This window comes from Nematolebias whitei, chromosome 15, assembly GCF_014905685.2.
Source record: "Nematolebias whitei isolate Nwh7 chromosome 15, NemWhi1, whole genome shotgun sequence".
NCBI lineage: Eukaryota > Metazoa > Chordata > Actinopteri > Cyprinodontiformes > Rivulidae > Nematolebias > Nematolebias whitei.
The window spans coordinates 28,301,024-28,314,658 of NC_056512.1; the positions used below are offsets into that span (position 1 = coordinate 28,301,024).

General features: G+C 41.2%; 1 protein-coding gene across 1 annotated transcript; it reads left to right on the plus strand.

The window, feature by feature from the left end:
* On the plus strand, positions 1-2,732 carry ankrd40 (ankyrin repeat domain 40). Its single transcript, XM_037689587.1, has 5 exons — positions 1-216; positions 584-732; positions 848-1,474; positions 1,901-2,082; positions 2,255-2,732. Exons 1-5 carry the CDS (start codon positions 86-88, stop codon positions 2,396-2,398), a joined length of 1,233 nt encoding a protein of 410 aa, XP_037545515.1. The 5' UTR covers positions 1-85; the 3' UTR covers positions 2,399-2,732.
* Positions 2,733-13,635: the final 10,903 nt, after the last annotated feature.

Consider the following 13,635-nt stretch of genomic DNA (forward strand, 5'->3'; position numbering starts at 1 on the left):
AAATTCCTCGCTGGCTGGCAACTTCGCTAATTCGCAAAGTATTTATCTTTCATATGAGCCCACACCGCTAGTTGTCGTCGCCAAAATGTCCACGACTTTGGATAAAGAGTTACAGGAGCGGCTGAGAGAAGCGTCTGCTATCGGAGACGTGGAGGAAGTGCGGTCGCTGGTGGAGAGCGGGGTAAATGTTAATTCGCAGAACGAAATCAATGGATGGTGAGTTTTCTCTCTGAATTGTTTCAGCCTTCATTTCGTTAAAGTTGCGACTGTTTTGTCTTTGAAATCAGAGTTTATTTAAATTTAGCAGCTATGAACCAACAGGATTAAAATGCTCCACTTTATCCTAATAGGCTTAACAGCTTGTTACACAGCCAGGCTTGTCCGTTTTATTTTCCTAATCCAAACCGGAAATGCCTTTAACTTCATCAGAATGTCTATTTTTTTTCTCTCTCTGCACAGACTTCAACTTTCTGCTTATATTAACAACCTGTTTGCTGACATGTCACTCTTAAATGAAGTCTGAAATTAAAACCCTGATTTGTTCCAGTCTGTTTTTGTTGAATAAACTGTTTCCTCCCTGCAGGACATGTCTGCACTGGGCTTGCAAGAGGAACCATAAGCACATAGTGTCCTACTTACTTAGCTGTGGGGCAGATAAAGAAATCCTCACAGCTAAAGACGAGTTGGCCTCACAGTTGACGTCCAAACCAGAGATCAAGCGACTCTTAGGAGGTGAACTTATTTTCTTTCTCATATCTGGTTTTGTTGTTGCACTTCTCTTGACTTGTTTGGAGATTGTTAAAGCAGTCCTAATTGGAATAATCCTTTCTGCTTCTTATTCCCACAGTTGAAGTGGAGGAAGCGCCTGAAGTCAAGGAGCCCGAGTTGCCAATTATCCCAAATTATCTGTCCAACCCACCCTTTATATATTCCAAGATGGACAGCAAGTCGGAGATCATCCAGAACCATGCACAAAACGGCTCTAGAGAATACGCCGAAGACACCCAGAGCGATTCAACCTCGCTTTCGTCGACAGATGAGCTCCAGAAATCCCAGAGTCTGGTTTCTAACGGCCCTACTCCTCCAAACCCTCCTGTTAACCACAGTCAAGTCCCAGTTGGTGAATTTATCCCCGTTTTTGAGCAAAACGGTGTGGCCTCATCCCACAATCACGCTGTTGCCAGCCGCTCAGTGCCTATGGACCTGTCAGTTGAGCCACATCTGGTCAACCACGCCGATTATTCTCATGTAGTGGCGCACAATGGTGCCGTGAGTTCGCCCCCGTCGGCGCCAACGTGCCCTGGCTTGGCTGCCAACGGTGGCAGCCAGGTTCAGGCTCCTGTGGGCAGCACAAACCCAACCATGAGCAGGCAGCAGTCTATTTCACAGCAGCTGGGCTACAGCCAGGGAAATGGGCCCATGCCAGCCTTTCAGCCCTTCTTCTTCACCAGCACCTTCCCTGTCAATGTTCAAGGTGGGTTTACTGGGAATTCTACAACTCATTACTGTAATAGTTTGCACACTGTTACTGACTGTTTACATATATATAGAACCTATTTGATGCTTTAAAGTTGGAGTCATCACACTGTTATGAGCTTTGTCATGTTTATTGGATCTATTTTTGGTGATCACAAAGAGTGCAGCTATTAAAACATTCTTGTGTTGAAGCAGAGGCCGACTTGTTGAACCAGAACAGGCTCGTGGTGGGTGTAGGCTGTAGAGTCACCTTTTCATTAATCTATCCGAACGTTTGTTGTCGTCTCTCCAGTCTCACGACGTTCCTCACCCAACAGGCACGGTTTCTTCGTAAGATTTAAATGTGCCCCTGTATCCGTCTGTCCCATCGTTGTCTAATCTGTGTTTTTAAACGGTGCAATATCACGCGTGTACTTCTCTTCAGAGTTGGTGCTGAAGGTTCGTATCCAAAACCCAAACACTCGGGAGAACGACTTCATTGAAGTGGAGCTGGATCGTCAGGAGCTCACCTACCGGTCCCTTCTGAGAGTCTGCTGCCGTGAGTTGGACATCAGTGCCGAACACGTGGAGAAGATCCGTAAACTGCCCAACACCTTGTTAAGAAAGGTACAGCGAAGTCCCTTCGCGTTGGGTCGTACCACGTCTGTTCAGTGCGTGCGCACAGTGTTAACGTACAACCGCTCAAATGAAAATATGTGTGTTCATTGTGTTTTCCAGTTGGATTAGGCTCTCTGGAGTTGTTTTTGATATTTCGGGTGATTGTCTCGTTTCATTCCAGGACAAGGACGTGGCTCGGCTGCAGGACTTTCAGGAGCTGGAGGTCGTGTTAGAAAAAGCAGAAGGCCTGTCTCTGTTTTCTGGGGCTGGGGGCCTGACAGACCGACCCTGCTACAACATGAGGGCCTCTCGTCTTACTTACTAGAGCAGGCACAAACCCTGAGGTCTCCCTGATCTGGATGGGCTTCTGTAGCTACCCTGAAGATCCTTGGAATGGCTGCCCACCCAGGTTCCCTGTCGCAGCTCCGGTCAGCTTCAGTGTCCTACCTATAATCCAGCTGGGATTAGCTTGTTTGAGCTGTAGCTAATGTAATTCTTCTGTCCTCTTCTGGCCTTCCTGCTGCTTTAGTGTACCCAAACCAGCTCCAAGCGTTGGCTGATGCATGGTATCCTTGATTATGTGCAAAATATTTGGGCCCCTCTCTTCAGCACTCTTTCCCATTGCAGTTCGTGCCAAGGCTCAAGTGGGTCAACGGGGGGGGGGGACGCTGGCTGGTCTTCCTAATGGGCTGGACTTTAATGGACCTCTGCAATCGCCTTACAAGGACACATTTTTAATCAAAGAACTATAGGAAACGGAGAAGACGAAGTCGAAGTTAACGTTCCTTTTACTAACCAGCTCGTCACAGACCACAGAGCAGAAAGTGTCTGAGCACAGTGGACCAACAGAATCACAGAGTTCTCCCAGATCTTCTCACTTGTCTACACTTTTCTACATGCTGGCAGCACAAACTGGTTGCTTTATTGGCCAAACATGCTTTAATCTTCATGGACGGAGTGAAACTGATTTCCCTGCTTGTACTCATTCGTTTGTTCACTGTGGTAAAGGAGTAACTACTGTAGTTTAACTACTTTAGTTTAACTACTGTAGTTTAACTACTGTAGTTCTGTCCCTTTTCTTTATTCCTAATGCAAAACAAAAGCCTCGTTTGTATAGTTCAAGACTAAGGTTCCACAACACGAAGCCGGCAAAGCATCACCTCTGTTTGGTGGCATGCGTCATAAAAAGTGAGTGCTGTCAGATGTGAAGTATTGATATTTAATTTGGAGTTTTATCGATTCAAACTAAAAGTTCAAAGTGTAGCACTCCAGCTCTGTGTGAGAAAAGGTTCATTGTTTCATTATGAAGCAATGTTTCGGCTTTAGGAGCCGAAGCTGAAGAATTCTTCTTTAATCTGTTAAGAAGTGAGTTATTGTTTGTGACGCAGCAAATGTTCTGCTCGACTTCCAACATTTAAGTTTGACACTAAAGCGCTCTGTAAAATATTTACATCCGTTTGATTTTCTTTAGAATCGAGACCAAAAATTCAATCCAGCCAGCAAAGACACTTAACGTCAGATCGAACCTTTCATTGCTTTGGAAAAACGTAGATTTGTTTTTTTTTACTCGACGGTGGAAGTGAGGAAAAATGTCAAGTTACATGTCGACTACGAGTGCTTTTTATGTTCCTCCAACGTTTATAGTAAGGTTTTTGTTTTGCACTTTACGTTGAGTTGTTTTTATGTTACAGATGAAAACATGAGTTAACGTCGTTTCAGTTTCAAGTATTCAGTGCCAGTCGAACAAGTATTAGTTTTATTTCTGTCATTTTTTTGCCTTTGTTAGTATTTTCTAATTGATAGAGTTGATAAAACTCTACTGACATGACCATAAACACTAACTTTGTGTTTCTAGAGCTCATTTATTTGAAACTGCAGTAAATTCAACTGTACTTGAGGCTCTTATGTTTTTTTTTTAAATATATATAATGTTTTTTTTTTTTTTACCAGATTGGCTTGTTATGGTTGCATCACCATTAGTTTACGCTTATACAAACCAGTTTAAAGTGGTAATCAAAAAGGAGTGAGGGAAGATGAATGTGTGTGAGCAAAGCAAAGACAACCAAACTTAAATTAAATGTCAAGTTGAGCCACGTGTGAATGTCAAGAGCTGATTTGGAAGTGGAGGGAAAAAAAAAAGGTTTTATTTTTGAGCCCAGGTTGAGTGGGAGCTTTATATTTGCTGTCGGTTTTTCTAAAACGTGCTTCTGTTGAAACGCTGCGTGTTGTTCCAGAAATCAAGGTAATACGGTTTAAATGAAGCTATGCATCCACAGTGATATTTTTATATGCAGTAGCTGCTGTATACATGTAGAAACAATCTTGGGCACCGATTGTTGTTGTTCTGGACACTTCTAAATTGTTCTTTGATAAAGCATGTTCAATGACTGGACTTTACCCTCTTTTTATTTTTCTAACCACTTGTCTTATTTATTTTTTCTGAACCTGAAAGGGTTTTCATCTGTCAGCCACTAGAGGGCGCACTGGAGCAAACGAGCACTGGTTGAGCAGAGTTAGTTTTTCAAGTGAAATGCACATTTTATTTCTGATGTTTCTTTGCATTCACAAAAATATTTGCATTCACTAATGTCAATAACATTAACTTTTTTAAGTTTTGTCACTTTAAATGGTAATTATATGCCTTTAAAAAATGCAAAATAAAATTTGTACTTTTTAAGTTTCTTAACTGTTCTCCAATACCACAGATTTTTTTTATTTTGGCAGGTTATTTTATGTTGGGCATAGCTGCATGTGAACAACTCCATTATTGAAAATCCCTGTTAACATTATAAAGCATTACAAAGTAGGACTGAAATGTTTCCTGTCCATTTGAATGACTCCCTACAAACATACTCTAATAAAAGACGGAATAAAGCTTTTGCTTCAAGTTTTTATTTCTCTTATTTAATCCACGAGCTGAGGGTCCGGTTCAATGAAGGAAACACTTCATGATTATTTGGACTAGAACCTACGCTGCAGTTTATTAAATTCATTCAACCTTTATTTATACAGGTTAATCCCCTTGAGCCTTGGGGACTCTTACAAGAGAGACCTGAAATAAACTCCTAAAAAGTATAAATGCATTAAACTGATGAAGAAATCTGCCTTTTAGGGTTCTAAAAAAAATATTTCATTTTAAAAGTAAATAATCTGACTTGGCTAAAATCCTACTTTAAATTAAATATTCCCAAATTGAGCCATGAGTTATAACGCTCACCTTTAATTAGCCTTTGACAAAATGTGGGTGGGAAGGGCGAAGCAGCTGCCTCCACCCTCGTTTGCCCCACTCTAGGCCCTTAAGCAAGGCCCTTAACCCCCACCATCTGTTACTGGACACCCTAGCTAGCAGCTCTCTGCTCCACACAGAGGGCTGTGGTAGCTCGGTGGTCTGTGGTTGCGTCAGGAAGGACATCCGGGGAAAAAACAATTACCAAGTCTCCATGCGAGTTAGTTCGCTGTGGTGACCTCTGAAGAAGGGAGCAGCCGAAAGGAAATAAATCCACACACACACAGTATATGCATATACAGGTATGTGACTTGTTCCTGCTTCACTTCTCCATGATCTGATGCAAAGTGAACATGCTCTTGATGGTGCTTCATTTCTTCTGTATCCTGACTGAAAGTCAGGATAAACCTGCTCAGACAGTCACCGATGCCTCTGAAGGAAGACGTCACCAAAGACTTCCTACAACACTTGAGCGGAGATATTCCCCCGTTTGTTGCCGCACTGACTGCGATCACCTTTCTTGAAAAGATTGCGCATGTTGTCAATCCTGTCGGGTGGTAAATCTTCTGTTGATCATAAAAGTTTAAAGGTAGTCAACAAAGGATTTTGGAGTATTGCCACCATGCACAATCTCTGGTGAAGCATCATCTGAGTTTAGTGTTAATTCTTTTCTCAATCTCTTCCATGGTGAATGGATCATCAAGTTACGCAATAGTCACAATATCACCAAGAATGCCCCATTCGACATCTCTTGGTTCGGTTGGTTAAGAAGTTCACTGAAGTGCTCAAACCATCAGTTTTTGATATTCTCAGATGATGAGAGAAGACGCCACCCTTTGTTCTAACTGGAAGCAGGTTTGTAGGTCTTGGTGATTCTTCTGTCCCTGTATATTGCTCCACCTGAGAGGATTTTCCTTACAACCATTAAGATTCCTGATTTGTTTCCTGTGTTTTCTCATCTCCACATTGGTTGGTGTCCTTTAGGAGTCTTTGTATCTCACCTGCATGGTCGTAGAACCAAAGACATGTTTGGCAGCATGATGAAGCACTTTCTTCAGATCATCCAGGATCTGGTTTTGATGGTGATTTTGTCTTTTTCTTCCCCCCTTCTTTACTATAAAACATTTTGTGATAAGTTTATGATCTGTAAATCAATCTGCTGTGGGGTCGATCTTTGTCATGATAAACTGTCAGGCTGTTTTAATCACTGGCACTTGGTCAATATGGTGCTAGTGTTTAGAGCACTAATGTTGCCAGGTATTCTTAAGGTGGTTTTTGAGCTGGAACATCGTTCCCATTATTAAGAGGTCAAAGCATGTGCAAAATTCAAGTAGCTGGAAGCCATTCAAGTTCTTCTTCAATGAGTGAGGGCCACAACTGCAGCTCCTTCCCAATGCAAGCATTGAAGTCACTCAAGAGAATTACACTGTCTCCTTTAGCCTTGACAATATATTCACCAAGCCTCTCCTCAACCACTGAATGCTGCATTGCTGGTGCATAAACATTAATCAGGGTGAGATGATTGTTGTCCTTGAGAGGGATCTGAGCTGTCATTAGTCTGCCATTATAGCTTCTGGATTGATATTATTAAATGTATTGAATATGGAGAAAATAACACCTGCAGTTTTGTCGGCGCCACCACTCCTGAAAATTGCGTAACCTTTTCTTGGATGTTTCCAGAGTCTGGGTGTCTATGTTTGTCTTTTCTAGCTTGCTGCAAATAATTTCACTGTCTCGTTCTGGTCTAATACTGTCATCAATGTCATTTAGTGTGAACATCCCAGGCTGCAACGTTGAGAGTTGCCTGTCTCCTTTTTTCATGGACTCTAGTTGGTCTGTTTCCACCAGTCACTCTGGATGCAGTAATATTCATCTTGACTTTGCATAGTTTCCTCCACGGCTGCCGTGGGGCGATGGTTACCTCGTAGCATCAACCAAATCTCCTGTAATATTAATCAGGCTGCACCTCTGATGTTGACACTAAATGGTGCATAAATAGAGTCCCTCCGCAAGTAATCCCTGTTGTTTGACGGGACAGCAGGGCTGACACAGTCACAGATAGAACTTGTTGAACAACCAGTATGTGAAGTGGGATTTATTTTCAGGGTTTGTTCCCCCAAGATCTGCCACATTTTGTGATGGTAACAGAGGCATCATGAGCAGGGCACATGGTTGGTCATGTGATCAGCTGTTAAGTGATCATGTGTTATGCATCACAGGGTGCTGGATATAGGGAGACCAGTCTAGGATGCCTTGAGGAAGCTAGAAAAAGATACTACCCCTCCACTGATCCTTAACCCCCGTTAAATACACATATATAAGAAACACGTTTCTCTGCAATAGTATAAAACAGGACTATTCAACTGGCAGCCGGGGGGTCATAGTATGCCCACGGGTGAACTCAGTTTGACCCACCAGTGGGTTCATTGTTAAATAAAACTAGTGTTTAAACCATAAAACAAACTTACTTAATGACAATAACTGCTGGATGTCCGGCCCCTGAGCTCTTGGTTTTCAGTTACTGTGACCCCCTGGTATAAAAGCTGACTGCTCAGATTTGCTGAAAAAGACAAAGCTGCCTTGTTAAAGCTAAAATAGAGCAGGACACAAGCTAAAAAATACCAAAAACACTAGATTAAAAAGCTAAACGAAGAAAAACACGGGCTAAAAGTTAAATGTAGCAACATGCTATAGAAAAGCTACAAGTACCAGCACAGTAAGTAGAAGTATAGCTATAAGTTAAATCCTGCAAAACACTAGATAAAAGTTATAAAAAGGAGAAGTAGCAAAATGTTAGCTAAATCTACAAAACAAAATGGTCAAAGTAGCCAAAGGCTTTTTAAAAGTAGCAAAATGCTGACTAAATCTAGCATTAGGCTAGCTCAATCTAAAAGTAACAAAACATTCACTAAAATTAACAACAAGCTAAAGGTAGATTAAAAAGGCAAATGTAGAGCAAATATGTTGATGGAGATTTCAAAAAGTACACAAGTAAAGTGTTTTCAAATGTATGCTACTGAAAATATATCGTTTTTAATTGGGATGATTTTCATAAAACAATTAAAAAAAAAGTTAAATATTTTAAAAAGTACAAAAGTGACTAAATCCATAAGTTATAGCCAGTGCCATGTGTCCTGAATGAGCCGAACGTTTCAGTATATGAATAGCTAATATATGCAGAAGTAGATAGATTGCAAAAAAATGTACAAAAACTCCCCAAGTAAACCATTAGTCACTGTCAGCATCCCCACAGTTACCAGTCTGTCCCTGAAGACAGACTTTCAGTCACTGCTGTAGGTTTTTTCGGGTTAGTTGGATGTTTTTTTGGAAGGTTAGTAGAATCAGAAGTCGGTGTTGTTGCTCCGTCCAGCTGCAGGTTGGCCTCTCCGTTCACCTTCACACTCACAACAAGCTGCAGATGTACATGCTGTTATCAAACAGGAGGTTCTGTTCTGTTCCCTCTCCGATTTAAAGAACATAAACACCTCTTAGGTTCGGATCATAGCGGCTGTCTTTTAAACTCTAACCTCTTTAGCGAAACAAATACAGTCGTGCTCACGTGGTGTCCACATATTTGGACAGTCTGGAGGGTGCAGCTGTTGCATAATCCAGGCGTTAAGTGTGTGTTAGTACTGAGCAACACGATATGAGAGATGCTGGATGCCAGTCTGCGTCTACATATCTAGTGTTTTGTGTCTAGACTGAGGCTGAGGGATCAGCTTAGGGCCCTGCTGTGGCTGGACGTGTCTCTCTCCTTTGTTCAGGAATGAGACACTCATAATAAGCTTAGCATGAACGGCAATAACACTTTCATTGTATCGGACCAGCTTCCCAGGCCTCGGTCTCGGACCGGAGACGCTGTGGTGTGGATCTGCACATTTAAGAAGCCCCTAAGAGCCGTTTAGAGCTGGAGGTGCAAGGCGACGATACTCGCAGGTTCAGGGCCGCAGCACTCAGACACAGATTGGGTCACAGCCTCCAGTGTTCGCCTTCCAGCCTTCTCCTTAAACCTGTGAAGCATCAAGCATTCAAAGAGGACAAATCCGGAAAAATTATTCTTCATGCACATCAGTCGGGTTTTTATTTTTAAATGAGCACAAACCCCGATTTATAAATTGCTTTAACGTCTCCAAAACTTTAGATATGGAAAAGAAATAACGTAACGTGTGTGTTAATTCAACAATGATCAGCCAAGTCATCTGTACGTTTTTGTTGTTGTTGTTGTTGAGACCAGAGACGTTTCGTCCTTCAAAGACTTCTTCAAATCTGAGGAGCCACCAAACAAAACTGATTCCCACAAACAGCATACTCCATAGTGGAAAAATCAACAACCAATAAACAGTTTTTTATTTGATTGAAGAAGTCCTTTGGATGAAGGACAAAATGTTTCAGCAAAAAAGGAACCATCCAGATGACCTGACTGAACATTGTTGGATTTTGTACCTGGATTATTGAGCATGAACTTTGGTGCATGTTTGTTAATGTATCAGATAATTTATTATACTTATTAATACATCATTTAGTCAGTCATGACCACCTAAAACACACTTCATAGGGCTTTTGATTAAGACTGGTTGATGCTCATCAGGTTCGAAACTTTTAGGAAAAACCTCCCAGATGTTTGGACTTCACCAGAACCACAACAGGGCCGACTCACAAAATGAAGACATTCATGAAATATGAATGTCCCAGTGAAATGTTGGGATAGTTCAATCTTTTGTTGTGTGATTCTGTGGGAAGGTTATGAACAATTAACATCTTACCTGTTCGAAGACAGTTTTTGATTGACCACGGTTTGAATGAAATAGTTTTCTTCAGACCAGATGGATGAGGCTGGTAGTCCAAGCGAGGCTAAATCTGAAACTAGATTCATTGAAATAATATTTCATAAAGCTTTTACATCGCAGCTAATTTCACTATACATGGTTGTTCTGGCAGAAATATTCAGATATTCCTACCTGAAGTGGCCCAGTTTGCACCAGATGTGTTACAGCTAGCTGCTAATGCCACTATTTCTGCTTGCAAATACACAAAGAATTTTATGTAAATAATAGAATAATTTTTATTGTCACTGTAAATGGTAAATAGACTGTACTTACAAAGCTCTTTTCTACCTTATTAAGATACTCAAATCTCTTTACAACACAATCTATGCCCTCATTTACCCATTCATACAACACTCTACTACAGGGGTGTCAAACTCATTTACAAAAGGGGGCCAAAATAAAAAGCATTTTCAAACTAAGGGCCGATTTCAGAATCTATATTAACTCAAGTCAGATACCCAGCATCTTTTCTTGGTTGCAGGTTCCTCAAACACAGTTTGGTTGGTCTTATTTGATGTTCTCTGTTGCACTTTCAACATCATAATCATAGATTACAGAAAAAATTTCAAGTGAAAAAGCATTTTACATTTAAAATATCATCTTGGGGGCCAGATACGATGTCAACGAGGTCCACATTTGGCCCCCGGGCCTTGATTTTGACATATGTGCTCCACTAGATCTATGCAAAGACTAATCAGAGCTTTATCACATTCATGCACTGATGGGACACACATCGGAGGCTATGAGGGGTTCAGTGTCTTGCCCAGGGACACTTCGGCATGTGACTGCAGATGGAGTCGAACCTTCAACTCCCATTGGAGGACGACTGCTCTAATCACACAGCCACCCACAGCCCACTGTATGGCTCGAAATTGTAATGATATTGGGACAGCCATCCACTAAACAATATGTAATAATTCGTTAAAGGTGACAAAAACTTACAGATCAAAGAAAAACACTTTATTCACACAACTGCACTTCAGGTATTACTCATAGTAAGCGAAGTAAAAGTGACGGTAAAGGCTAATCAAATTACATTCACACAACCCACGATGACATTTTGAAGAACTTCAGTTGTTTCAAAACAGAAACAACCCACTCTGTTGTTGGCTCATCGATCAGGCCAGAGTTAAGTTGTTAATGCAAACACTTTGACATAACAAGCCTGTCGCCTGTGTCCGTATACATCAAGAAGCACAATGCTACTAAACAATCGAAACAACTAAAATTAAAACAATTAAAACCTAAACAGCCGCATCTAAATCAGAAAGTTTTTTCTAATTCAGTTCTTAGATGGAGTGAGACTCTAAACGTGCACATCGCACGAGTTCCAGCGGCTCACAAACACGACGAGGGGGCAGGATGAAGGTCAAAGTCAAGGTCTGTTTTGCAGACGTTACATGTGCTGCCAGCAGAGAGGGAGAGCGGCCCTGCATGGTGTCCAACATGTAGCTGTATTCACCATGTGACATGCCCCGTAGCCCCAGTGCCGACTATGCTGGGAATGCAGGGTCTTGAGGGGTGAAGGTTAGGGGTGGGGGGGCCTGAGAGGGACAAGTGGGTGAGCAGTCGGTGCAAACACAGCTTGACTGTGTTTGCACATTTGTGTTCAATTGAACTTGTATGCTAGTACGCCCACGTTTGCGTGCGTATAATGAAGGCCATGTAAATAATCTACGACGCCGGCTAAATAATCCTCGCTTCCCACCTTTGCTGCAGATTTGTGTTTTATGTTCTGCGGGTGAGTCCGTGTGCACGGCAGGCTAACCTGAGCATATAGAGAGGAGCAGAGGGCCTCACTGGGCACAGCAGGGACTCGGCTTGGGAAGCACAGAATCCAGTTCTGCCTCACACATGCAAAAACACGTTAAAGAGAGAATGAAACACTTTAAATCTTGCTCGTATGAAAGTAAAAAGTAGCTTTGAAAACTGAATAGACTAGAATAAACCGTATGTTTAGTAATATTCTACAACTCTAGCCTGTTTTGGATATGTTCATGTTTCAACTGGAAATGCACATACAAAGTTAAAATAAATAGAATAAAACAACTTGATTTGACTTTACATTGTTTGAACAGCAAATATATGATTCATGATAAGAGAAAAAAGTAAAAGTTTAGAATTTTTTTGTTAGATGTGCATCTTCCATCCATCCGTTATCTTAACCTGCTTCTTCCTTTACAGGTCACAGGGGTCACTGGTGTCCATCTCCAACTATCAGTGTGCAAGAGGCAGGGGACACCCTGGACAGGTCTACAGTCCATCACAGAGACACATAGAGACAAATGAGACAAACAACCATTCAGTTTAAAGAAACTGAGTTTCATTTTGTCTGGACTGATGAGCAAATGGTTTATCAGAACAAGACCAAGACCAGAGTGGATTACTGTCATCTTAAATCTGCTCTAATCTGACATATTGTTATAGCAGATCATTTAAATGCTGACTGATAAACCCACACTCTGCCCACCGTTTCACATTAGTTATTCACGGAAAATGTCATGGTTGTTTGCAAACACACAAAGTAGTAGCAGCTAGCTGTAGCGCGTTTGATGCTGGTTGTGTCACTATCTGCAGGAATATCAAAACATTTCTACCAGAATCCTTTAATGGAAATGTATGACTTCATACATGACATTTTTTGTAATCTGCTATAAATGTTTGAGATTTAAATGTTTGAGATTTGAATCATATTTCGAACGGCAACATTTTACTTTGGCCTTGGACTGGATTGGACTAGCCATTAGCTTGTTATTACAGCCAAAGTTTAGCATTATTTCTTCGAAATGATGTCACTTAAAAAGCCATCTACAACAGGTAAGATATTTGCTCATAGCCTTTCCAGAGAGCTCACCTTTAAAAGGTATGAAGTATCTAATATCCGGAACAGCAGGTGGTCTAACAGTCTGACTGACTCTGGCTAACGTGTTTTCTTTCTGTTCTGGTCACACAGAGCACATCACCACCCCCCTCTTGTTTTGGTTTCAAGCCTTCTGTTATGCAGAACTTCCTGGAATCGCCTTTTGGAGAAAAGCACAGTTTTTCACAGCAGGACTTCAAGTTCTACTTGTGACTTCTTGGATGTCAATATTGTGACAGCAGCCCTGTGTCTGGAGTATTATCGCTGCAATATGCCCTGCCTAAAGTTCCTCCAATCTGTTCAATGACCCACGTTTTATCATTTTAATGAGTTTAACCTGATGTAGAGTAATATCAAACCTGAGCAATACTATATTAAGACATTTGTACTATTATCTACAGTGAATACTGAGCAAATATTAAACTGAGGATGACATTTATTCAAACTCTTTACATCTGAAAAGTTTATATTTTGTGTAGAGGTCAAACTGGTGGCACAGTAGAGCAGTGGTTAGGGCTGATAGCAAGAAGGTTGCATGATCGCTCCCCAGCCTGGTGGAGTTTACACATTCTCCACATGTTTATTATTATTATTATTATTATTATTATTATTATTATTATTATTATTATTATTATTATTATTATTATTAT

Bases quoted from the DNA above. Each gene is read 5' to 3' on its own strand.
- ankrd40 (XM_037689587.1), top strand. From the start codon at position 86: ATGTCCACGACTTTGGATAAAGAGTTACAGGAGCGGCTGAGAGAAGCG. The intron at 217-583 runs GTGAGTTTTCTC...TCCTCCCTGCAG, and splicing joins CAGAACGAAATCAATGGATG to GACATGTCTGCACTGGGCTT. The intron at 1,475-1,900 runs GTGGGTTTACTG...ACTTCTCTTCAG, and splicing joins CTTCCCTGTCAATGTTCAAG to AGTTGGTGCTGAAGGTTCGT.